Source organism: Poecilia latipinna, unplaced genomic scaffold, assembly GCF_001443285.1.
Source record: "Poecilia latipinna isolate Pla-1442-1.1 unplaced genomic scaffold, P_latipinna-1.0 Scaffold646, whole genome shotgun sequence".
Lineage (NCBI taxonomy): Eukaryota > Metazoa > Chordata > Actinopteri > Cyprinodontiformes > Poeciliidae > Poecilia > Poecilia latipinna.
Genome location: NW_015113262.1, coordinates 150,064 through 176,240, shown reverse-complemented (window position 1 = coordinate 176,240; position 26,177 = coordinate 150,064). Strand labels below are relative to the sequence as shown.

The 26,177-nt window shown below is 41.1% G+C and overlaps 1 protein-coding gene across 3 annotated transcripts; it reads right to left on the bottom strand.

The window, feature by feature from the left end:
• Positions 1-1,667: 1,667 nt before the first annotated feature.
• LOC106954317 (SH3-containing GRB2-like protein 3-interacting protein 1) lies at positions 1,668-22,547 on the bottom strand. 3 transcript variants are annotated; one of them, XM_015043716.1, is made up of 24 exons: positions 22,212-22,547; positions 20,130-20,781; positions 16,936-16,999; positions 16,575-16,620; positions 16,193-16,249; positions 15,851-15,908; positions 13,837-14,012; positions 13,731-13,742; positions 13,271-13,282; positions 12,916-12,940; positions 12,285-12,348; positions 11,091-11,161; positions 10,922-10,996; positions 10,753-10,821; positions 9,910-10,671; positions 8,719-8,840; positions 8,482-8,632; positions 7,409-7,520; positions 7,153-7,308; positions 6,205-6,337; positions 5,896-6,098; positions 5,102-5,166; positions 4,130-4,294; positions 1,668-4,032 (listed from the first exon to the last, which is right to left on the bottom strand). In XM_015043716.1, exons 2-24 carry the CDS (start codon positions 20,137-20,139, stop codon positions 4,010-4,012), a joined length of 2,631 nt encoding a protein of 876 aa, XP_014899202.1. In that variant the 5' UTR covers positions 20,140-20,781; positions 22,212-22,547; the 3' UTR covers positions 1,668-4,009. The 3 variants fall into 3 exon arrangements, with proteins under 3 accessions (XP_014899202.1, XP_014899201.1, XP_014899204.1); XM_015043715.1 differs by lacking the exon at positions 22,212-22,547 and having other exon boundaries at positions 20,130-20,905; XM_015043718.1 differs by lacking the exon at positions 22,212-22,547 and having other exon boundaries at positions 4,130-4,288; positions 20,130-20,905.
• Between the last annotated feature and the right edge of the window lie 3,630 nt (positions 22,548-26,177).

The window sequence follows — 26,177 nt, the reverse complement described above, 5'->3', positions numbered from 1 at the left end:
GTTACTTTTACAAGGCACTGTAAAAATCTAAAAGAAAAATAAAATCAATTCTGCACCCTCAACTGAAAAAGACATTTTTATCCCTAAATAATCAGATGGCTACGACTGTGTATTAGGGACATTGCAGACAGAAAGAAAAAAAGGAGCAAATTTTCACCAACGACTATCTGAAAATTTCTATCCTACAAAGAAAATGTGGAAATTTCTGAGTTTGCAAAGTAAAACTGTTGGAAAAAACTCTGAATTTTTTTTTAAAGATTAATCTCAGAAATATTCTAGAAAAAGTCTTAAAAATGTGTCTGAGTTTAAAAAATCAAATATGTTCAAGAAAAAAAAATTATGGGTTTACTCTTGCAAAATTTAGCCTTTTAGAGCTCAGAATTTTTCTTTTCTTTTTTTTCTTCTAGAAAATTTCAGAGTTTTTCAGCAGAAATTTACTCCCCGTTTTTTTTTTTTTCCATCCACAATGGCCCTGATACGTCATCGTAAATATATAACCCAGACCAAAGTTGAGTAAACAAAGTGAATGCGATGTGCAAAACACATTGCGCAACAAGATGCAGTGAAACTGTATTCAGTGCACCGAACAAAAACAAACAGCATTAACATCGCATGGAAAACACCTCTAGGTACATCAATGACATGCCAGATTTATCGACGGTCAGTGTTCGAAGGTGCATGGACAGCGAAACGTTGAGCGGAGACTTAAGAGAAAGCTAAAAGTCTCGTCCCAAAGCACACCTACACAGCAAACATACACATCATGACCAGGATGAAGATGGACGAACTGGCATTGCTTCCATGGGAACGGTGGAGGACAAAAAACACTTTGATGTGGCACCATTAGGAAACATCCACAATTAGCTTTTTTTTTTTTTTTTTTTGTTCTAAATTATCATTTCTGAACACAAACCTGCATGAAAAACACCGGGTGAAGAGCATGTCGTGAACTAAATGTATTCCGAGTGCTGACATCAACAAACTAAGGGACAACCACAGACACGTCCGTATGTCCAGACAAATGTCCAAAACGGCTTTAATATATATATTTATATATATTTATATATATGTACACTTTTTACACATAGGCTTTAAAATATTGCTATCAGAAAATGATAAATCGTGTATTTATGATGGTGAAAAAAAGGAAGGAAATAGTAAAACAGAGACTTAAATAGTGCCGTCCCCATTAGAAAGACGTTATACTGTTGACCAACGACAGCCAGAACATCCCTAAAAATTCCCTAGTCACGACCTCGAGGTCCTGGCCAACAAAAAGTGACCGTATTGGTTTTAGCAGCATCAAAAGCAACTTCCTACAGTCATAAACTGTGAAACTTCTTCAGCAACTTCTGCTCCTCATCCACATATGGCACTCGTGTACGCTCACGTATCCCACAGCAAACATGTCGAACTTTGAACCGTTCACTCCGACTGGTCCAGGAGAAGCCGCAACCTACGTGACCGAACAAAACCCCCCGTAAAAACCGCCAAACACTACTAACATAATTTGTTGCATGTATTAGTTTGGCACTACTTTATTTTCTGTGCTAACAACACTTATTGACACCCTCTGGAAAGATGTGTGGAGGAAAAATCCCCTTAAAGTAAATTCGTCTTTTATTGCAAAGTTTAGAAAAACACACATTTTTATAATATATATATATTTTTTTATAAAACTAGCCATTAACTAACTGTTAAAACAGTTAGTTAATGGCTAACTGTCTCTGTATTTAATGAGTTCTACTTAAAATTAAATAAACCAGTGGTGGGCACACTTCCGTTTACACGCTAATGTTTCCTTCTCCATTAATGCTTTAGCATTTTTACTAACTGTGAAAACTTAACTTGTTTGACGTGTTAAACAAGTTAAGTCTTCGTTCATTAACTGAACAAAGAATGTAGTTATTCGGTTAACGACTGAATTCTTCAAGTAGTTAGACATTTATATTCATGCTCTTATTTTGAAGTCCTCTCCTCATGTTCTTTTTTTATTATTTAAAGAAATGATACTGAACAAGTGGCAAGTCTACAAAAAAAGCCAAATGAATGAGGTATACAGAAATATATATAACATGTGTCATTAACACATTGTGGGTGTGAACAAGGCTGAAATTAGCGTTTAGCATTAGCTTAGAGAATTTACCATTAGCTTTAGTGGACCTAATGTTTATGATTAATGCATCAGGATTAGGGTGACTACCGCTAGCTTTTTAGCTAGTGCTGCTAACTTTTTGGCTAGTGGTGCGCTAACAAAGATAAAGATGTTTTTCTCCCTCTCTGTATTATAAAGGAAGACTAAGTACTATCCTATTTGCAAAAAAAAGGAAGTTGTAGATCAGAGGAACCAAGTACAATATTAATTCATTTTTAGACTTTTTACACATCTTTACCAGGGGTGCCAACAGAGGTCCGTAATCCACAAACGTAGCTAGCGCTCTAAGTCTGTGCCAATCCTGAACAGAATTCCAATTTATTCCTCTGAATCAAAACACCAGGAGATAAAAAATCTGATGCTTTCAGGAAGTTCGACGCAGTAAGGAATAAAAAGCTATTTTACCAAATTCAAGAATTATGAAAAGAAAAATCCCCAAACATTCTTACTAATTGGTGTTTTGATTTATATAAACGTTTTAATATATTTTTTCACATTCCATCAAACTTCACTGAAATGTTTTGAGATTTTATATGACAGATCAACATAAGCACAACATGCTCGTCACTACGGTAAAACTTGGCAGCCACAGGCAAAAAATGACAAAGGACCAGCTAATGTTTTTAAATATAGCTGTGCTAAACAAATGCAGGTCTCAGCAGTTGTTTTTTGTGGCGTAATTACATTGAATTCCCAAAACAGAATCACCCCAAAAGTATAATTTACATTTATTCTTGTACTGAAGTTGGAAACTGTACTTTCTTTGCACCATTTTCCACAGAGGAAAATTTATCTATGTTCTTTTCTCTTTAGTTTAAACACCAAACATTGAAATAAAAAGACGAGTCTTCAAAAAAAAAAAAAAGCTATCAAATTACCAATGGTAGATATTCATGAAAAAAATATACGTCGTCTCTTGTAACGTTAGCGGCTCTAAGCCAGTTTTATTTAGCTGCTTCTTGGATTGTAAAGGTTGCAGATCCCTGTTTTAAAATGTTCAATTGAATCTGAGTGACTTGATTATTTTACAAAGAGGAACCAACAAAAATGTCTGACTTTAGATGTGCAGAGCTGGTAGATGGATTGCAGACGCAATTGCAGCGAAAACCAGATTTTCTGGAGACTTAACTCACCGAGGTGGGTTTTATTTCATATTTTTATTCGCTAAGCAATTGAAAACCATCCACTTGCGTCCAATTCGCAATCAGGCTCTACTTCGTGTTGGTCTGTTAGGTCAAATTCCAACGAAATCCATTTGAAGTTTGGGTTTTAACGACGCAAAACGCGAAAAACAGCAAAAGGAATATTTTTGCAAGGCACGGCAAATTTCATATCCTCATCATGTCCCCTCTAAATGCTAATTAGCGGCTTGAAAACGGAGGGAACGGATCTGATTGGATGAAAACACGGACTCTCACTCTGACTGTCTGATGGGAGACGGCCGTGTCAACCAGATCCAGTTTTCCACCTTTCAGATTGTTCTAGACTTTATACAATCAACTCCCGTTACCTCTCGCAGTGCATCTACAGCAACAACCAACTAATGAATAAATAACTAAATAAATAAGGCTGGATCACTGAATGAGTTACAATTATTATTATTATTTTTTGTTTGTTTTTTTTTACACAAAAACAACAAAGACTTGGCGGCTCTTCGTCTTTAACTCCGTTTGAGGTGCACAAAGGATGATTTGTGTTAGCTTGCATAAACTGTGTTCTTGCAGCAGACCTCCACCGTTCACGCCGACGGTTTGCTGAGGAGAATTAGTCAAGAGCACTAAACGTGAGATGGATCCTTAGTCTTCACAGTCAAAAAAGCCACATTTCCTCGGTGCTCTTCATCAACAGCTTTCGCTAATTATCTGCTAAATACTTTCCTGTTGAAAAAAATACAACAAACACATCAGGAGGATCAGCAGGTTGGGAGGATCTTGACGCAAAAGGTTGGAAATTGAAAACAAACTCGGAGCCGACCTGCAGCGAATCTCTTCTTGACCAGAGACAGCCTGTAGCCGGTCCCGACGAGCTGGATGTCGCAGCCGGACAGCGTGCTGCCCTCGCTGGTGAACTGGACGGCCAGCTGGGATGGCTTACAGGGACCCTCCTCCATCTGGAACCGGCCCAGCAGAGCCCCTACTCCTACACAATACGCACATGTCTGACTTTGCGTAACAGAGCAATGCAGTCATTGGAAAAAAAACAATGCAATGTTGTTTATTCCTTTGAGGTTCCTGGGTTTGGATTGTGATCGTTTTCTGGAGACTTCCTCACTTTTCTATGGCGCTGCCTTTGTGCCATCAATGCGGGTGAGCAGTGAATCTGGTGTGACCACATATATTAATGTAAGCAAACAATAATTTGTGGTATTGGTCGTTTATAACTAACACTCCATTGGTGCATTTTGCTCTGACGTTTCTGCTCCTCACATACGGAACACCAACGAGGCCAAAAAGGCGTGAAATTTCACGTATCTTTCAAACGCAAAACCAACTCCAAAGCGCATGTAGCTGAACCACGGCAGCAGGAAATGACAGATTGTTCTCATCCAGTCGCTGTATTGCTCGGATGAAAAAGAACCAATCACAGCCAATAACCCAAACCACACCAGGAAGTGACAGAAATAACAAAACAAAGGTGTAAGATTTAGGAAAAAAATACAAGAAAACATAACACGCTTGAATTTTGTAGTCTGATATTATGCAGTAAAGCAAAAAAAAAAAATTCTTACTTTGTGTATTTCAGGTAACATTTCTACATTTCTTGAGCTACTGTATGATGTGATCCTCCACTCAACTCACTGAAGAACAATATGAATTTGAATTCCGTGAGAAATGCTACAGAAAAAGTTCAGGTGCCCTGAGTTTTTTTTTTCCAATGACTGTATTTTTAGGGAAAGATAAAGTGATTTTCAACCAAAAAACAAATGAACAAAAAAACAACACTTGCCTCCATTTTCAGATCTTTGAGACAGGCTTTGGATTTTCCACTGAATCGTTTGCTGCTCTGGATTCCTGAATGAGAGAGAGAGAACGAAAAAAAAATCATGTTATGTTCAACAGACTTGTCGATTAACCTGCATATTTTCCTCTTCATTCACTGGACGATAAGAAGGAATGTTAGGTGGCAAAGATGGCAGAAGCCCATTACTTATTGTATGGCTGAACAATATGGTATAAAAATTAAGACTGCAATTTTTTCATACCAGAAAATAGTCGTATGACTATTAGGGCCAGGCTAGCAGAACTTTTGTTCAATTAAAAAAAAATCAGTCATAACAAAAGCAGGATAAGGATGAAATTTTAACAGAAAAAAATGCAAAAATTACAGAAAAAAAAAAGTTAATTTAATGACAAAAAAGCTCAGATGATTCCTTTTTTGTTATTTTTTTCATGTTGGAGTTTTCATGAAATGACCACTTCGTTCTCCTAACGTAACAACTGCATTCTTGTAACTTTACAACTTTAATCTCACAATTAAAAACAGGAAAACATCTTAGCCTGGCTACTAGACTGAGAGCTGACCAGGATTCAAAGTCGAAACTGAACAGAAGATGGCCGCCTCGGGCATCGCTCTGAATTATGGAAACCAAAGGAGTTCATTAGTGAAAAAGAAAAATCAACATTTTCCAAAACAATCTAAATCTTCAAAAACCAAAATTTTAATTAATCAATAAAACTGACTTATCGCGTGAGGCTAATTCGTAGGTTGGCTGTGGTTTAGGGGTTCTGAGTGACCTTTACCATGTGGCGGGGGGGATCATGGTGTGCAGCCGGGCGATGCCTCCGTTCACCGGAACCACAAAGTGGATGTTGTGTAGCGGCACCGGGGCGGCCATGGCCTCCGCGTTGTATTTGTAATCTATCCGAAGGTCAGTGTTGATGGAATCGCCCCGCCAGCTCACGGCCAGGTTCAGAGGAGTGGACCGGATCCCCTCTGCTGACACCTGGCGGGGAAACACCCAGAGGAATACGTGAACTACAGTTCATGTCTTCAATAAGAGGAATAATGTTAGAGAAATTATAAAGAAGAAAAAAAAAGGCATTTAGTACTTGGTATTTGATCATATCCACGTTGTAGTATGTCGCCTGAGGCTTCTGTTCTGCCACTTTCTTCAGATGGGTAATCAGGTTTGGCATGTTTACCCAGAACTCCTTGATGTCTACACCGTCTGGAGCGCCATCGCTGCAGAGCGACGAGAACAATGTTCCGCTCAGGCATAAAAGGATCATAGAAGGATAATTCATGTGCACAAACCATTCCTGTCTGTGTCCAAGACGGTCGGCCGCAGCGCTCTGCAAAATTCAGTGTGTTTTCAGTCCGATTTTACGAGACAGACCGACACAAAGTAGTGCTTAATTAGCTGCGTTTCCATTACAAATGTGTGCAAAACTTCAATCAATATTGTACCAATTTAAAAAAAAATAAAAATTGGTGCAATAATTTTTTTGCACCCCAACAAAAACGTTTTATCGAAAAACAAGACGTTTCTGTCAAAATGGTTTTGTTTCCATTAAGCGCAATTATTTTCTAAGTGTCAAAATACACAATGACATGGTCAGTGGAAATGCATCACTTTGTTTTACAAACAAAAACCTGAAAAGTGTGGCGTGCATATGTATTTTGTCCGGTTGAAACAAGGAGCTTAAGGTCTTCCTCTACTAGTTTCTATTGAATGACATTATTGTCCATTCACTTCATTTATCAGGTTGAGCAACAGATTCTCTTCATTTTGGATCTGGACTTTGACTTTGTCCATCTTCAGCTCTTATTCTGGTTCTGGTTCTGCTCTGCCTCTCCAGAACCAGAACCAAACACGGACAAACAGCATTCAGCTTCTACGTACCACTGATCTGGAACAAACATCCCAGGAGTAAACAATAACGATCAAACTAAAATATTCATAACGCCTTTGCACAGAAATGTAGCCCCCAAATCTTAGCATTAACTGGATTTCATGGCCCAGAAAAAAAGGCAACTTCACTGTGTTTGAAGCTCACCAGCAGAGCAGCTGTGGATTGGGCAGGACTTGCTCCAGGCGGCTGTAGTTGCTGATGACGAAGGTGAGGACGGGTTGAGTCGGGTGGCAAGCGAAGTGCCGGGTTATACCTGCAGGGAAGGAGAGGACCATCTCCCCAGTGATCTTCACCGCACATCTGCAGCAGATGGAGAAGGAAACACAAAGCGAACTGTGAAATATCAGTCATACTGAGAGAATTCATGTCTTTTTGGGGGTTTTTTTTTTGTTTTGCTTACTTGCTGGGGTCAGCGCCTTTGAAATAAGCATTGATGGTTTCGGTGAAAGCACCAGCGACCGGCAGGGTGTCCTGGGGCCCCATGGTGAGCGGGCTGGGGCCTCTAGAGCAGCCTGGTTAGGACATAAAACCAAAAGACGGCTGTCAGAAATCTTCTAATGCAGCGTTTGCTGCAATAAATCTATAAAAGGGAGCAACAAAAGATAACAGGTGAAGCTTAAACCAAACTATCCAAGGTGTTGCTCAGAAGTTTACATACACTCATCATGATTCATTTGGGATTTTAATAATACATGGGAACATTTTTTTAAATGTATTTAACAAACAGTTTGAGTAGTTTTAAAAGTTTAGAGTGAGTTTTAGGTAATCCTCATTATAACTATATGTGTAGGCTTAACTTTATCCAGTCACCACTAATATTTTAGTAGGGGTGCCGATCACCAATCTTTAAAAAGCCTGGCCTGCCTATTCCAATTTTGGCTGACACACATTTTTTGTTTTTGTCTGAAAAGTTACGAAATATAGCAATGAAGTCACTAACTTGGCAACAGGGTGACTATTGTTAATCTGCAGATGTGACTTGGTAGGTAAAACAGCCAGTTCTAGATTTTGAAACTCTCTGAAGTTGCTTTATGGTCACTGGGGCTGAAACAATTAATCAGATTAATGCGATGAATCGATTGTTGAAATAATCATCAACTGATTTAGTAATCGATTAATCAAATTAGTTTGAAATTCATGGTGAGCGTTGGTGAACTTGGGACCACCACTGCACATCCACACGACTCGGGGATCTGGGTGAGTAGGAGATGGGATGGGCAGCAAGAAGATGAAGAAGAGCTTTCATGATGCTGCTGCTGCTGCTGCTCCGCAGAGCGACTCACCTTCAAAAGCTAAATAAAACCTGCCGTGGTCAAACCAAACCAGAGGCTGCGAGGCCTCTGGGTGGGGCGGAGACATGAGGAGGAAAGAGTCATGAGACGAACAAGACAGTGAGGCAAGGACACGACGACAAGAGGCAAGACGGCGTGTGGACGTGGAGCCGTGGCGAGGCGCGCGCGGCAGCCTCCGTACCTGCGGTGGGCATGCTGAGGTCCCGCCCTAAGGTGGGAGTGGAAGCCGCGCTGTGCGAGGTGAAGGAGGACAGGGAGGAGGAGCTCTCGGCGCGGGCCAGGGGGGCAAAAGGCGGAGGGCTTCCTGAAACTGGGGGGCTGAAAGGCCGACTCTGAGAAAGAGAACGGAGCTTTGCTCGGTCTCGACCCTGGAAAAAGTGAGAGATTCCAGGCTGAAGCCGGGAGTTTTTCTACGCACCAGGTCTGTGATTGGTTTCCCCGGGGGCAGCTTCGGTCGCGAGGACGGACGGGGAGGAGGAGGAGGAGGCACCGGACTCCCCCGGGACTGAGGCGTGGCAGGGCGGGCTGGAGACGAGGGGCCTGCAGGGGGCAGCAGAGTCCGGGTGACACTTTATTTCATGTCAGAGTCAAAAATCAAATGATCCGAGGTTTACAAACTTCTAAATCTACAGAAATCCAAACTCATAAGAAAAACACACAAAGGAAGTAGTTTTTTATTTTAATGATGCTATTGTTATTGACTTTGGACCACGTTTACTGTAACTGTGTCTTGCTGTCAGGACACTCTTAGTAGATCTTTGATCTCAAGGAGTTTTATACTGGTTAAATAAGGTCAAAAATGTTTTCATTAAAGGGGCGGTATCATGTAAAATCATCATTAATAATAATGTTATTCCGTCATCAAAATCACACCTGGAGTTTTGCTTTGATTCTTTAATGCATGTTTGAGAAATCCTTTAATCTCCCATGGCAACCATTCAGCTGTGAAAAACGCCTGGGTGGACCTAGCCCCGCCTTCTAGGCACAGCTCCTCCTCTGAGCAGCAGCTTCCAAGTTTCCGCCTTCACAGAGCGGCCCTCAACCACAACACCCCCACTGAGCTCCTTCAGACTAGCCAGCAGCAATTAGCAAACATCTGGCGGAGCTGCACATCTACTGAGCTCATTATAGGAACTACTTCTTAGTGCAATGGTGGTAAAAATGTTGTTAAAGGTTTAATAGAGGAGCCATGTTTTGATAACTTCCTGAAGGCAGAGTTTCAGAAATAGCAAGAGTTTTTAAAGGGACAGAGACCCAATTTCAAGGTGTTAAATTACAAAGTCATATTTCTTTAAAGTCATTTGATATATGGAACATTTTGACAAAAGACTAAAGGTAACATAGTGATATGAAATGAAATAGCACTTTGTGCCTGGAAAACACATAATAATGCCCCTTTATGCAATCTGAAGCCAAAATTGCCACAGGAGGATATAGGATTTCTCAAACATGCATGAAAGAGCCAAAGCAACAGTCTAGGTATGATTTTGATGAGAGACCAACATTAAATAATGGTGTAAGGCTTAAAAAAGTCAACTTTACATGACACTGCCCCTTTAAATTCACCTGAAGGTGGGCTTCATATTTACAAAGAGAGCAGAACACTCACTGCTGCCAGAGTAGGGCCCAGGGGAAGACATGATGGACCGGTACGCAGATGGAGGAAGAGGAGGCGGCGTTCCCCTGAAGCTGGGTGTCAGCTCTCTGGGAGAGCCTGTCACTTCTGGTACTTCATCTCTCTGGTACGCTCCCTCTGGAGTCCTCTTTCCTCCCAGAGTCCCGTAGGCTAAAGGAGACGTGACCGCCGCCCGCGGGGACCTCCGCTCTGCCGGCAGAGGGGGGACGGGGCTGATGGGAGCAGGGGCGCAGGCGTATCCTGCGAACTGTAGAACCTCCTCGTCGACTCCTTCCTCTTCGAGGAAAGCAGGAGGAGACTCGGAAGGGGAGAAGTCGGGAGGTAAGGGGGGAGCTGGTTCATCAGGGGGTGGAGGGCCAAGAACGATGGAGGGGGGCGAGTCTACCGGAGTGAAAGGAGGGGAGGAGCCAGGGGAAAAGCACGGTGGAGAAGGAGGGGGCTCGTTCGGGGGCGGTCCAGGTGAGAGGCCGGGCGTGGAAGGCGTGGAGGTGGGCGTGTCCGGGGGAGGAGAGTCCGGTGGTGGCGGGGGAGCCGGCTCGTCGGGGGGTGGAGGTCGATCGTCCGTGAACGTGACCCATCTGGGAGACGGCGCATCCTCCCTCGGTCTGGGGCTGTCGGCGGGGCCGAACACGTCGTCCAGATCGGGGCCTGGTGACCCCCGGTATGAGGCCGGCGACAGGACGTTCAGATAGATGGGGGCGGAGCTGCGTGCCGCCCTGCCGTTGGGCAGATCAGCTGTAAGAACGAGTTGTAACAGTAGCCGTTAAATCATAGCGCGAGACCGACTTCCACCGATGAATTCAGAAGGAAATTTACCTGCCAGATCTGATGGAAAGCCGTACCGACCTCTGGAGGGGAAGTTTTTCGGAGGAAGCGGTGGAGGAGCTGCAACAGAGACAGTTCAGCATCACCGAACACACACACAAACACGCACACACATTAGATCAGTTGGATTTACTGGCACAACAAAGGTCCGCCTACTCACCTCCTGTTGGAAAACTTCGGCTCAGCTGGGATTCTGAACACGGTCTGGGTTCTCCCCATGCATCGCTACGGATTACTGACAGTGCCGCAACAAATAAGAAGACAGAGTTGAGCAGGAAACACCACATAACCACATATCGGAAGTTATGTCTAATTAGTGGAAGACAGACCGTCATATCTGGCATATCTGCTGTCTGAAGGAAGCCTGAACAAAGCAGGAACGTTCTGTGGCGCAGTGGCACTGCAAGAGAAAACACATTCATCTAAAACAGTGCCAGCATTCATCTGAGCCAAATAGTTCCAGTTCTGGGTGATCTAATCAGAAATGATCATCTTTAGGTATGTCTGTTTGGACTTTACATCAACATATGTGTTCTTCTTGACAGAGTACTGCTGAACTATGTTCTCAGCAATAAAATTTATGAGATTATGTACTTTTAAGTACTTCCATGGAACTTTTTCTGAACTTATCTGGTACTTTCTCTGAAATTGCATTGAGCTAGCTAACTAAGCTAGCTAGCTATGTAGGATACACAGAGCTATCTAAACTGGATAGCTAGCTAACTTAATAGGAAGATAGATATTCAGATAGCTAGCTATGTTGATAGACAGCCAGATAGCTACATAGCTAACTCTGGATATCTAGCTAATTTAATAGCTATATAGATATCTAGACAGCTACATAACTTTATAGCTAGGTAGATATCCAGAATGGTGCTTGCTTGATAGATAGCTAGATAGCTAGATAGCTAGATAGCTATCTAACTTGATAGCTAGATAGAAAGCTAGTTATCTAGATAGCTAAATGATAGCTAGTTATCTCGATAGATTCATGGAACAGGGTGAGTTCTCACAAATGGCTAGTAAGTTACAGCAAGATCCTGGGAAAGGACCGAAGCATTTCAAGGTAAGTTAAACGAAAGAAGCTGCATGAATTCTTAATAGAACTACAAGACGATGGTAACATTTAGAAAAGGTGCATGAAAGTTTCAGAAATAGCTAAAGTTCTAGAAAAGATCCATAAAGATTACATGAAAGTTCTGGGTAAGTGCCTTGTCACAAGTCACCTCATTATACAGGCACGTTGCACCTGGTAAGTTCCAGAATGTTTCATGAAACTTTCATGAATCAAATCAATGGAAAAAGCCCATCATTGTTAAAAAAAAATCATGTTTTTATCATTTAAATACAATGAATGGTAACTCAAAAGATTTTCCAGACTAAATTTCCAAACCTCTCCAGACATTGGAAAACAATAAAAAGTCAACTCAAGACTTGTCCAGACTTTTGAAGATCATGTAGGAATATTATCTCTAGCAGGGCTTTGATTAAAATATTCACTTGTGAGCTGTTTGCAGGATCACCTTGGCATCTCAGATGCATAACTTGGTGTTGGGGTCGAACGTCTGGGTCGGGCAATCTCTTCACCTATGGCAACGAAAACTATTTAACCAACTAAATAAGAAATTGATAAGATTGACAGAGTGACCAATATAAAGTGTAATGATACACACTGCCTTAGAAAAAGTTTTCCTTTTTTTCAACATTTTGTTGAAAATGTTGAAAAAAAATAACATTTTTTTCAACATTTTTTTTCCAACAATTTTAAGCAATTTGTAGCTTAAAATTGCTGAGAGATTATCCTTAAAGATGTTCTTTATCTGTTGTTACTGAGGTTGAGCTATTTTGCAAAAGATTGCGGCTTCATCAGATTTTGGAGTGAAAGGGTTGAGTTGAAATGCAAGAAACATTTTAAATTTAGAAAAACAAGTATTGCTTTTCTTCAGCTTCCCAATTATATACCTCTTTGTGTTGCCCTCTCTCACAAAATACTGATAAACTGCATTGAAGATTGTGTTTTCAAACTTTTTCCAGCCGGTTATAAATTTTTGTAAGGCAGTAAAAGTCAAAACAATGGCCTAATTTGGTGAATAAATAAATGATAAACATAATAATACATAACAATAAAATATTGATGCAAGTAAATGTACTCACATGAGAGGTTTCTTTTTATCATCCCCTGCAAAGTGGAAAAGCAGAGAACAGATGTTAGCAATACAAATCATCTACGGTGCATTCTGATAAATCTATGAAAGAAATAACATCAAAACATTATTTCTACAGTCACGTAGAATCACTCAGTCATGGTTTGAATATAATTGTATTTCTCATACTCTATTTGAATTAGAAAACATCAGCTTTATTCACTGCATTGTTAACCTTTTGAATGCTTCTTGTTCTAAATGATCAGTGAAAATACTCGTCCATTGTGTGATCTGTGCACTGTTACAACTTAACAGGAGGTTGTCTTTCAGGCCTCCAACCAGCAGGTGGAGCCAGAGAAACTCACCGGACTGCGTCTCTGAGACCAGCAAAAAGGAAGAGAGAACAGACCTGGGTCAGAGAGTGAGTGACAAATCAGTCAACGGGACGACAACTAAAACTGGACACAACACATCTTCTTTACTTCAACCGCAAAGCTCCCATAATGCAACGCTTTGGTCGACGTCGAATCACGCTGCAACGGCCCACTTGGCATGCAGAAGCTGAACTGAGACCAGTTCACAGCTTCCTGTGTGTCCTTTTCTTACTTTGCATTATGTAACAAACATGTGCTTTGCCAGAAAGGTTGAAGTAAAGTTTAAGTAAACAGAAAGAATTAACAGAAAAAAAAAGTGGTGGGTTTTAGTGCTAAAAAGGGGCATGTTAAAACAGAATCTACATGCAAAAACAGGGAGACAATGACATTCCACCACAGTCCTTTATGATGGTGAGGCATTTGAAGAAAAAAACAAACACAAGGAGCTTACCGGACTTCTCCTCTACAAAGGAAAGCAGTGAGTTGACAGAAAGAATAAACACAGTAAGACCCTGAAACAGACGTCATGAAGCAGAACTCTGTCGATGTCAGCTCACCAGGGAAGGAGAGAGTGCCAGACCTCCCACGGAGGCTTTCAGCTCGTCCATCGATGGGGGGACGCACCGGGCGCTGTCCGCCACCAGCGGCTTGATCCGGATTTTGAACTTTTTCTTGCTGTCCTCGTCGTCGTCCGAGTCGCTGGAGGAGAAGAAGTGCTTTTCTTTGGAAGCCGGTGAAGGCTTGTCAAGGGCAAAGTGTGATGAATTCGACCTGAAGCTGCTCTCGCTGTCTGCTTGTTAGCCTAGAAAGTCCGGTTTGTTTTGCGAGCTGTGAATGCGCAATCGAAATCTGACTCGGACCAAAGAGGCGAACTCTGGTCCGAATAAATATGTAGGTCTTGGTTCGGTTCAGTTGAAGATAACTCTGCTGTGGTTTGAATGCAGATGTGAATTACAAGCAGACTGGAGGAGGCACAGGGCATTCTGGGTAAATACAACCAAAACAAACGGGAGATAGTGCTAGTGGGAGAAATGAAATCATACAACCACTAAAATCTGATGCTATCCCACTTTCGTTTACATTTTGGGACAAAGGAAATTATGCTCATGTCGTCTTCTTCATCTTCATGTCTCTTCCTTTAGTATTTCTTGGTGCAGCGCCACCACAGGCCAGCACCAGCCTGTGGTTTGGATCGTTTGACACAGTGCATGTGTGAAAGCAAACAGCATCAGCTGAAAACTTCGCAAATGTTGGAATTTTGGTCCCAGATCGAACCGAGTCATCGGTTCGACTATCAGGTTTGAGAACACCCCGAGTGAAAACAGGGAAGAACAGAAGACATAGTTTTGCTCCTGCTCTGGTTCTAACTAGTCCTGCATGACGAGGTCTCAAGGACCGGTCCGTGTGTGTGCCCATTGATCATACGAGATGAAGGGATGAGCTTAAATTAGCCGAAAAGGCTGAAGTGAAGCAGAAATCTGTACAGGCCAAAACCTTTAAACATTTTCCTGAAAACCTACCAAAAAAAAATATTTAAGTAGAAGAAGTAGTACAACGTGTGGTTTGAGATGTTTAAAGTTAGCATGGAAGAGTTTTCCTCGTACAGTGTCTGTCCTATAAGATTTTGACATAGACGTAAAGGTTAAATTTTTCTACTCTCAAAAAGTCAAGCTATAAAAATGTAAGACATTGTGCATGTCCTACTTACAGTAACGACACAATAACACCACTTGTCATTTTTTCCACTTTTTTCGTATTTTAACTAAAAGAAGGCACCTCTTGACATTTTCCTTAAGTTGCAACAACAGCCTTTCCCAGCTTCCCATCAGCTTGTTTTATGAAGCCGATTTTAACCCCCAGTGGGCCAAAAGAAGCAGCTTCATCATCCATCACTGTCTTTTCTGGATCTCACATGCGCGTCAGATTAATGGCCGTACCAGAAACATGCAAATACAAAGGTTCTGCCTTTGAATCTAGAGAAATGTGATGAATGGCATTCAAATTTTTTAACGTGTTAAAATCTGTCCTAGTTAAAGGTGAGGCAGCTGAACGACAGACCTGGTGTCAACAACCTCTGCCGTGAAACTGATATTCTGGTCAAAAACATCATGAAAACAGGGATTTTTAAAAAATAAAAATAAAAAAAGTTGTTTAAAAAGCACTTGGTATTCTCTCAACATCGTGTAAGTAGATATATACTGTAGTATAAACTACACTCAAGGTGAATTAGTTAGCCTTCAAGGATTCTAGATGATTTAAAAGCTTCCTGAAATCTGCTGAAAAAGGTGAATATTATAACAGCTGAGTGGGTGAAGTAGAGCGGAGTACGCTGAAGGAGTGACCAAAGAGTTGCGGAATGATCACAGCGTTCGCCTGCCTTAATGCTCCTTTGTATCTTTAGCGACTGCAGAGACAAACATACGGGGGTGGCGGGGCGGGAACGACCATCGATTGGTCTCATTTAACGCTAAAAGGCACTCAGCTGAAGAGTCACTCCACTAAACAAGTCAATAGCGTCTCAAGCGACATGTTCCGAGAGCGCCGCTTGTCCTCGTCTCGCTAAAAGGATATCATCCTCTCCCTCGCCGGGCCGCAGGCTGAAACCCTCCTCGTCGACGTCAGGTGAGGCCTGCGAGAGAGAGAGAACGGAGCGGCAGAGGCAGAGTAAGGTGCTGTCGCAAACGGAGGTTTGGCTTCACAGATGTCTTGCCCAAGACATTCAGCTCGCTGGTCGAGCTCCAAAACGTTCAGCTGTAACTCTCTTCACACAGCGTATTTAAAAGCCTGACTCACACGACATGAACGCCGGGACCATTTCATCCCAGAGCTTACAGAGCGTCGGCTCGCTTCAGAACGCGCAAACAGCAGGAGGATTGTGGGTAGACAAACGAGACATGCGCTGCGGAGACTTACATATCTGTCCCAGTCGATTTCCCCGTAGAAACCGTTTGGAGCTCCATTGGCCTTTTTCTGAAACAAAAGCAATGTTGGTGGTTTAAAAACTCCTCTCGCAGTGAATGGAAATCAGGTGAAGCAGGTTTGCAGCATCGCACAAGGCATCTGCAACCAACTTCTTCACACAGACAAGACGAAGACAGACATGCTGAGTCAGCACCAGGTTTGAAAGAAAATGAATGAAGACATTCAATAATAAACGATATGCTTATTTTCTTTCATACTTCTCCTTCCATTTTGGCTTAATCTTTGTTTTACAAATAACAAAATGGAAGAATCTGACTTTTTTTTTATGTTTTAGTTTATGGCCACAAACATAGGAAGCATTCTTTGTACGTACTTTTCCTTTCTTTCTGCTTTCGCTTCCCTCTTTGTCAGGTGAGCTCCTGTTTGAAATATGACAGACAAGTTACACCGGAGAAAAACATTCAAACCTGCTAAAAATGAGTGCTTTGTAAATAACGCCTGACTCTGACAGATTACAAAATGTTCCTTACTTTGCAAAAATATTTACTCTGAAATATTTTCTTGTATCGTGTATGAGCATATTGAAATCTAGCAAACGCTTTCCACACAAGGATGTTGGAGGTTGTCTAAAAAGTTCCTCAGTTTGTCATTTTTGCTTCGTTGTCTCAGTCATTAGGCTGCATTTAGAGAGTGGCCCCTGCAGCATAAATATGGAGGCATCAGAGCAAACTCACGTTGCATCTGTGTTCTTGTCTTTCTTCTGTAAGCCCAGGGCTTTCCTGGTTCGTTTTTTCAGTCCTGATGCAGAAAATGGAGAGGAACGTCATCGTAAATATTATTTACAGCTTGAGTGCCTTATATTCAGTCAATAGCCTTGTCAATAAAAGCTATACAACAGCAAATAAACAGGATTAACAGTGTAGTAAGCCTTGGAGGAATGTCATTTTCCAGAAAAAAAAGAGGAAATGCACAGTTAGAAATATTTCTGTTTAAATGAAGATATCGATTTGGAACAAACTCTCCGCTATGTGAAGAAAGCTGCAGCACAGACTGAAATGGTAATGGTTCAATTCCACCCCCTTATTTCCTACATAAAACAGAAAGAAAACCGAAGATAAGGTCAAGTAAGGCTTCACTAGAGGTGCTCAAGGAATGACAGAGGAGCAACGATGCGGATCCAGATTTCCGTAGCCTGTTTAGCCAAACGTTTCAGTCACGAGCCTTCAAACATGAGCCGCCTCTGAGCTCTGCCTGACCATTCATAAATCACATAACTCCATGCTCAAAAAAACAATGGGCTGGCAATGCAGGATGTGACCGGAGGAGTCATGTGACATCGACGTCAACACTATGCATAAAATCTCCCCGTGCCAACAATGGTGGATAAATTTACTGTAGCAATCACTTGGTGCATCAGAGGCGTAACAGAGGAGGGCTGACTTCTACTACCTTTATTTAATTGGCCCTTTCAGAAAACGCATGGAGGCGGCAAAATATTTTAGGGAGAATCGTTCCTTCAGTTGCTCTGGAATGAAGTGCCTCTGCAAACGAGGCAAGAAAACTCACTCTTATTTATTGGATTTTAATTCAGTGGGTGACGGACATTGAATGACTTATTGTGTTTATTTTGTGTGTTTTTTTAAATTATGTCATGGTTATTGGGGTTATGCCTGTGTTGTACAGCGCTTTGGTCAGCCAAGCATTATTTTAAAGTCTTATGAATAAAGTATGGTATGTCCTGGTATGGTATTACATGATATGTGTGTGGCATAGTGTGGTATGGTATGTTTTGGTATAACATGGCATGGTGTGGTAAGGTATGACATTTTGTTTATCAGATTAGTGCCAGAAAACATCTCACCCGATGAACCTTATCTCAATAATAAACACACAACACTTTACAAGATTGGTTTTTTAGCGCTATTGTTCAATACAATGATGGGAGGAGCTGAATCCACATCTCTGCAGATCATTCTTTGTATTCCAGCAAGATTTGTTTTGGTAACCCATTTATGAGGCCCGCCTGAGGAGAGGCTCATTAAACATTAAGAATCTATAAATACACTTGAGTAAGGGTCTCCTTTATGCCAGTTTGGATCAGATTTAAGACACACTTTAAAAATTAATTAACTTTGATTTCTGTACAGATTACATACTTTGCTTGTTTTTTATTTGCATCGTCTTGCCTCAGTACACTTTAGATCTGACGCTTAATTTTATTGTAAAATTGTTAATATCTGATTTTATTTTATTACCTTTTCTTTCATAGACGGAAGTTCTGGGAATAATAAAATGTAATGTTTTAGGTTCACTTTGAACTGAAGAGCACAGACTAAACACTGATTATATTGTCAACAAATGACTTCATGTTAAACGCAAATGACAACATTTCCAACATTAAACTTTCAGTTAATGCTACTTTTACTTTTTGCAGACGCAGCACAACAAAAAGTAAGTTGAAACTTGACGTGTTAAGCAGTTTTTACTACTCTCTGTTTTGGATAAAAGAGAGCAAATCTCTGACTCACTCACATGGAGAATTTGTTTTTATTAAATAAGGGCATTTTAGTTCATCTTTTCTGCATTGTTAACCGATATGACCTCCATTTGAGTCTGGACCTCCTGGAGGCAGTAGAGCGTTGAGACGTTGAGCCTGTCCTTCACTTACTCGTCTTTCAGATATTATAGCATTAAAGATACTTCTTTGTTTTACCAGCAGTGGATACATATCTCTACAAAAGGTCAACCTGATTCCCAAAACAGAATAATTTCCAACCACAGCCCAGGATAGAAGAAAACTCAGCAGCTACCAAACCAACTACTGTTTCTTAGAGGAAAAAAATTAATCACAGGTCATAACTTTGGCATCCACTGTGCTTCTGGCACAGGTTGGAAAGACTTATGATTTAGATAATCCTTTTATGACAAATAAAACAAGACGAGCTCCAAGTTTACTGCAGTAATGCTATAATGCAGCTTCTCCCCATCAGCAAAGCCTGTCATGAATGGTAATGCCAGTTAGCATCTCCACAGATGACGGCGGATAAACTCTTTTTCTGTACGATCTTTTCCTGTTTCTCTGGCTTTAGCACATTTAGCAGCGCATTCACAAGGATGACTGACAGCGCAAATGCCCTCCTCCAGGCTCTGATTGGTTGTTTTTGGTCGGGAGCTGTGCATTTCGTCTGACGGCTGTTGTAGCTCAGGGAGGTGACTGATCTTTTCACAGATTATCTGGCTGATATTATTCTGTCAAGACATGGTGAAAGCTAAATAACATGTAAAAAAAAAACACTTTTCTTTAATAAAACTTGCACATATCGCAGCTTTAAGTCTGCAGTTGTAACTTGAAAAATTGCAGAAAAAGTTCAATACTCTTCTGGGACTATGCAACAGCGATGAATTTACAGACGTCTGTGTTGAGTGCGGATTCCCACATGACAAGTGAGCACATCATCACAGCAGGATGACTGCAGGCCTTTTGCTAATATTAGCCACCTTCCATCACCAGGCGGCTGGAAGTGCATGGCAAAAACTCTCTGCATACGGCAAATTGGGTGATATCCATCTCTCAACTGATGTTGACACGGAAACCAGACAGTCTGAAACCAGAGCAGCCTGTTCATCGGTTATCTACAAGGTGGACGTACCGTCTTAAAACATACAAAAACAGCAATGCAAAAGGAAACACACTAAACCTACATCACACCACTGCCCTCTGTAAACCTGTCACACACACAATGTCACACTCGCGCACTGCTGCAGCCATGGTGCTAAACCGGTCATGCACATACCTCCTTCGCTCCGCGCAGCACGACGGATCACACCGACGGATTCACTAGCTTTAATGACCCAGCGGGACACGAGAGGGCAAGAGGGGGACGTGGCGAGAACTGCGAGTGGAAGAGGCACTGCGCGGAACGTTTACCTTGCATCATAGTCGCAGATTTTCATCCTACGTCGCCCTCTGGGGTGCACACGTGGACAGAAGAAGAAGAAGAAGAAAGATCTAGGCGGTCAAAACGGAGCCTGGGCAGGGCATGGCTAATTGTGCACAGCTCATCCCACCTCCCTCCACCGCTGTGAAGCACGATGTTGATTTCTTCCACCCTCGAGAGGGCCGGGCTCGCACAAGGAGGCACAACGACAAACGGCGACACACTTGGAGGACCACAAGCAAGAAGACAGACCGAGGGAATAAACAATCCGAATACGGGGGGAAGCAAGAGGAACGGAGGGGAGAGGGGTGTCCTCCCTGAGTGCACTAGGCCCCGGACGCCTGAGCAGCATCGACACACGCCATCTCTGTGAAGGGGTGAGGAGGGGCTGGGGGGCGGTGGGATGCTGAGGAGGAAGAGAGAGCGGTACAGAGAGCTAGATGGGCAGAGAGAGGCAGAGGAAGAGTGGGAGAGGAGGAGGAAGGAGAGGAGGAGGAGAGGGAGGAGGAAGCTCTGTGATGTCACATCTGCAGTGAGCCAATCCCTGAAAGCACGGTCACATGGCAGGCCGCTGTCCTCTAATGCCTCGGTTAGTTAGCGCCGTCTTTCCTTGCCTTGAGCGCACACGCAGCTGCATGCAAGCTGTGAAAAAAAAAAAAGATCCCAGCTCATAGTGGACATTTAAAGAAGAAATGCGTCTCTGGGAAAGACAAGGATTTTATTGCAATGTATTATTTTTGTTTAACTTGTAAAATAAAATGAAGAAACAAAAATTCATGGCAAGGAAAAAAATGGCACATTAAAGCTGCCGTATGTAACTTTTATAAAGAATATGTGTGCATGTTTGTTCAGACTGTCACCATGTCGCAACAGTTTGTTATGAGACAGACAATCTGTGAAAAGTTCAGTCTCTTTTAATCTCAATTAGTGTGACAGGTAGTCAGAGTTAGGTAGTAACTAGTTACATTTACTTGTGTAACTATTAAAAATTGAAGATGACTTGGATTTTCAACTTCAGCTGCAGTTTCCACCTCACAGAGCACCCCACCTCCGAGACTTACACACTCAGCTCCTTCAGACTAGCCAGCAGCAATTAGCAAACACCTGGTGGAACTGAGCATCTACTGAGCTCCTTATAGGAGCTACTTCTCAGTGAAACACTGGTGAAAATGTTGTTCAAGGATTAATGAGATGTTGTGATGACTTCCTGAAGGCGGCGTTTCAGAAAGAGCAGTAGTTTCTTAAAGAGACAGAGGCCCGATTTCAGCGCATTAAGGCATATTTGATATATGTAGCATTTTCATAACAACTGAAGATAACAGTTTACTCGAGGGAGCTATAAAATGGCACTTTGTGCTTTGAGATCACATAACACTGCCCCTTTAAAATCTTTCTAAAACAGTCAACAGGAAAGGGAACTATTCCTGATAGTAATTTCACACAACCTAACCTAAGAAAAATCTTAAAAATCCTTTTAAAAGTATTTCTGCTGTTTGGACTCTATGCACCAAAACAGCAACAGCAATTCAACCACAGCAGGACAAAAACTGACAGCTATAATTATTGCATCCTCTCACTTTAGCCCAGAAGGAAAAGGGAGTGGCAGAGGACAGACTGTTTTTTTTTATTTTTCCTGACTCTATCTGACATGTGCAGCAACAAAACACAACAACAAAGATGTAATCAGCTAAAAATATTTTCCAGATTTAAAAGTTGGTTGGAGGAGAAGGTAGTTCAAGGAAGGCATGCGGCGCGTCGCTGTGGGAGCTAACATTTCTGCGGCAGCAGTCATGAAATTTTAAAGATGAGAAAATGTCTGGTTGTTTTGTCTGTGTTGGTTCTGATCTCTCAAGCAGACGACCTCACTACACCTGAAGACGCTGATCTGCAAATGTTATTTCCTACAACTACATGTCAATGAAAAGTCTCACAACCCGAGGCCGCTGGACGACAGATAAAACAACAAGTCCGGAACGTGACCACGTCGTCCTGATCTAGTTGTCAACAGAGAAGTCTATTTCTGGGTCCCGCTGCCAGCATGAGCGTCCAGCAATAGCTGTTAATGAGCTTACCTAGCAAGAGGCCAGGGTGCGTTCCCGTGTGCTTTCCTTCTTACGCAAGAAGCCACCCAGGGGTCAGAGGTCGCGGCAGCAAGGATTACAGGATACGAGTAGCAGGAGATCCTTTCATCGAAACAGTTTGTGTAAAATCAAGCTGCTCTGCATGAAGGAAATACATAAAAATAATAAAACATAACAAAATAGAGGTATAGGTGACAACCCTGAAAAAAATGAGCATCTTATGAATGTTGACGAATGAGTGATTGCAACGTATTAAACAATCTCTAAACTTTTTGACACGTGGGGCAAAATCGTTGAGTCAAAAGTTCGTGCAGGACAAGGATGTAAAAATAAAACTAAAATCAAGCACATAAAGAAGTTTTTTTTTTGCTTGATTTTTGTTGGAAGCGAATGTCATTTGTAGTAGATCCAAAACTTAAAAGGGATTTTACATGTTTGAAGTATTAAGAGAAAGGCACTTTATTTTGGGCTCGTTTGAACAAATTCATTCTCCGTTGTTAGAACAGCTATTAGTCACTTTCTTTAATAACGATTACAACGTTTAGCCAAGTTTAATAAACAAAATAAAATCTGTTCTCTTGATAAATGTGGTTATAAGTAGAAAAGTAGTAGCAAGTACTTTGTGTTGTACTTAACATTTTCCATTGTTATTTAACCTTTTAGTTTTAAATGTCTATACATTTGGTGATACAGTAAAGCTGTAGTATTTTTGATCAAGGCTACCAAACCATGACAGCCCCATTCATGTAAACACAACTGACCTGATTTACTGGGTTAATTAAAGAAGGAAACTGATCAACTTTATCATTTTTAAATCATAAGGGGAGGAATTTCCATGTGACCTCTTCTGTTTTAGGGGACAAACTGAAAACATAAGAGCTACACTTTTATGGTTGTAAGACTGCTTGCTGTGATAGACGCAGAGTGCCTGCTGGTGGCTGAAAGGCGACATGGCTTTCCTGCTGGTGTGTCAGGTAAATGTTGCCTGAGGTGAGTTCACGACTACAGGTTCTAATGTGATGTCCCAGCAGGGAGGGAAGCTGTGCATTTGCAGTACGTTAAACCCTCTGGCATTAATCTAATGTCGCTGGGGTGCTGGTGGGTTTTATTATTTTAGCCTTTGTTAGCGAATTGGCAAGTGTAAGATTATTTACTTCCTTTCTGCAACTTTATCAGATTTGTTAGTTGTTCCAAGACAAATCATTACGATAAATGTTTTCTTTTTCTCTCTGAATTCAGGAGCAACGGTAGCTGCCTTTCCATTGCAAATGTGCGCAAATCTGTCGATAATCTGCTAATTTTGAAAAAAAAAAAAAAAAAAAAAATTTTCACAACTGCTGTGTTTCCAGTAATTAAGAAAATAAATTAAAATCACGCGAATAAGCTTATTCAGGCGACAAGTCGTTAAAAATCATGGCAGCCATTACAATTACCGTTACAGTCGGTGGTTGGACCGACCAGCTTTTTGAGGAAATGGGAGTCGGTAATTTTACATTAGAGCTAAGAATCAATACTTTCAAGTGACACACATTTTTATGAACTGTACCACGTTGTGTCCAGAAAAAAGAAATAGAATACACAAACCGTCATTCTCTTAGCCCTTCCTGGTTCTTCTTCGTCGTTTTTGCCAGTAGTGACGTTCTGCCGTTGATCACGTGACTCGCGTGAAGAACGTTTCCGTGACGGTTTTGCAAAATGCATCAATTTAGAAAAGGCCGAAAAAAAACTTTAATCGGAAAATACAGGGGGTGGGGAGGGTTTCCCATTTGTTTGTTTGTTTGTTTGTTTTTTAATTGGCGTGTTTCTAAGCGAATTTATTTTCGAATTTTAAATTTGCGTAATTTTGCGGTTAATGAAAACGCAGCTAGTGGTAGTTGAATAAATGATTAGTCCTACCTGGTCTCTGAGAATGATGAGGTCACCCTGATGCCCAACGGGCGACAGGCTCCAAAAAAAAAAAAAAAAAAAAAAAGAAAAGGAAAGGGAAAAAAAACTGAAATTCAAAACAGAATTTCAGGACACATATCATGTACCTCCATGTCAAGAATGTCCTCCATTATCATAAATTCATTTCGTTAGCTTTAAGAGGGCAGATAGCAGATTACAAAGGATTTTACCAAAGGTCTGGGTCAGACTGCTTGTCTGGTCTTCATCATCACACAATTCAACCATTTTACCAAAGCATTCAGCTCAGGAGAGGTGATAAATTGTATGCATGTGAATTTTATTGTTTTCTTGTTTGAATATTTAGTTTTTGGTTTTATTTGTTAATTTTTTATTTTTTTTAATAATGTCAGAAACTGCTTGGAAGTTCCAAAACTTCTTTCTACATGTAAAATAAATAAATAAATAAAAATAAAACCATAAATAAAGGAGAAAAAATAAGTTGACGATCTTAATTTTACCAAAGGTTTCAAATAAAAACTCATTTGACTGTCTTGAAGCAGATCTGGACACTGAAACATAACATTGACTACGCAACATTATCTTATGACGGCATGATAATAGTAAACATTATAATGACCATCTCAGTTGTGATATTTTATTTTTTGCTCTCTTTTGTGTTTCTGACTTTTTAGCATTTTGGTCTCTCATTTGTGTGGGCTGAGAATATCTAGAATATATGAAACTCTTTCCAACTAGCTAACTATCACATTCGCATGCAAAATGTCAGTTCACAACACCTGAAATGCATTGGTCGACATTAATTAATATCCGAAGGAAATATCTGGAAAACACGTTTTTGTTTACACACTTATATGTGAATATTTCTTAATAAAGAATTTAGGATTTTCATAGTTCTTTTTTGCTTGTTTGTTTGTTTGTTTGTTTATTTGTTTGTTTGTTTGTTTGTTTGTTTGTTTGTTTTAGCACGATAGCTCCTAAATTTCAATGGTTTTCCTTCTGTATTTCCACCACTAGATGGCAGAGTAACCCTGTAAATGGTCGCCCCATTTTTTTTAATTTATTTTACTTTTTATTTTCTTACCAGCGTTTAACCCAGCCAGTTTGGGATTTGCCGTCAACATCTAAAAATCCTGCATGTGCTCTGAACTTTCCATCCGTGAATAAAAATAAGATTTGCCTAACGAGCTGTGAAAATGACATAGTTTGTGTGGTGGAAGTTTGCTGGCAGCGTCGCTGTAATCCGATCATGGAGGTATGTGATGTCAGATGCCATGACAACCCAAACTCACCAATAAAAACACAGCAGCCTCGCAGCCGGCGATGGGAACTGTGGATCGGGAGGTGGCGGTGTTATGCACCGGTGAATTAACCAATTGTCTCTGGGCAGAAAAGGCTCAGCACTGAGAATCACCAGGGGAAGAAAAGGAGCAAAAAAGGATGATGTAATCCTTTAAAGGAACATTCACAAAATGTAAAGACGGTGACAATGGAGACATGGTCGAACTAAAGCTAAAATCATCACCAGTAAATTTACATGTGCATGTCCTATAGGCAAAATGTTTGTTTCAGAAACAATAAAATTGCTTGAAACCCCGCATCAGTTTGCCCATACACCACATTTTTAGATTTCTATCTTAGCCTACTGTTGCTTTTTAGGGATGTTACATTATGTCACCACTATGCGTTTTGGAATACTCCCAAAATGTTCAGGCTTACATAATAATTTTATCAGGAATATGAATATGGACTGGAGAAAGGACCAGAACAAGTTTTAGAATGACCAGTTCTTTGGGCAAATGTGCATGTCGGGCATGGCTAGCAGAAGCTTGAGCGTGTAAAAAAGGCTAACCTGAACAAACTGGTTTTGTTGTTTGAAGAAAAGCTGTTAACCCTCTGTAATTGACCTTGTTATACAGCATTATATCACTACACATGTAATATTTAAACAGTGTTATATATTGAGTTAATTGTTTGTCCATGAAAGTCTAATCAAGGTGCATTCTGTTTGTATTCAGAACTCACATCGTCCAAGTTGAAGAAATACAAGAA

What these genes read in the sequence shown, in the direction of transcription:
- LOC106954317 (XM_015043716.1), bottom strand. An exon ending in AAAGCAGAAAGAAAGGAAAA is followed by an intron (nt 16,250 to 16,574) that starts GTACGTACAAAG and finishes CTTTTGTTTCAG; the next exon opens with AAAAAGGCCAATGGAGCTCC. An exon ending in GATAAAAAGAAACCTCTCAT is followed by an intron (nt 12,349 to 12,915) that starts GTGAGTACATTT and finishes TCGTTGCCATAG; the next exon opens with GTGAAGAGATTGCCCGACCC.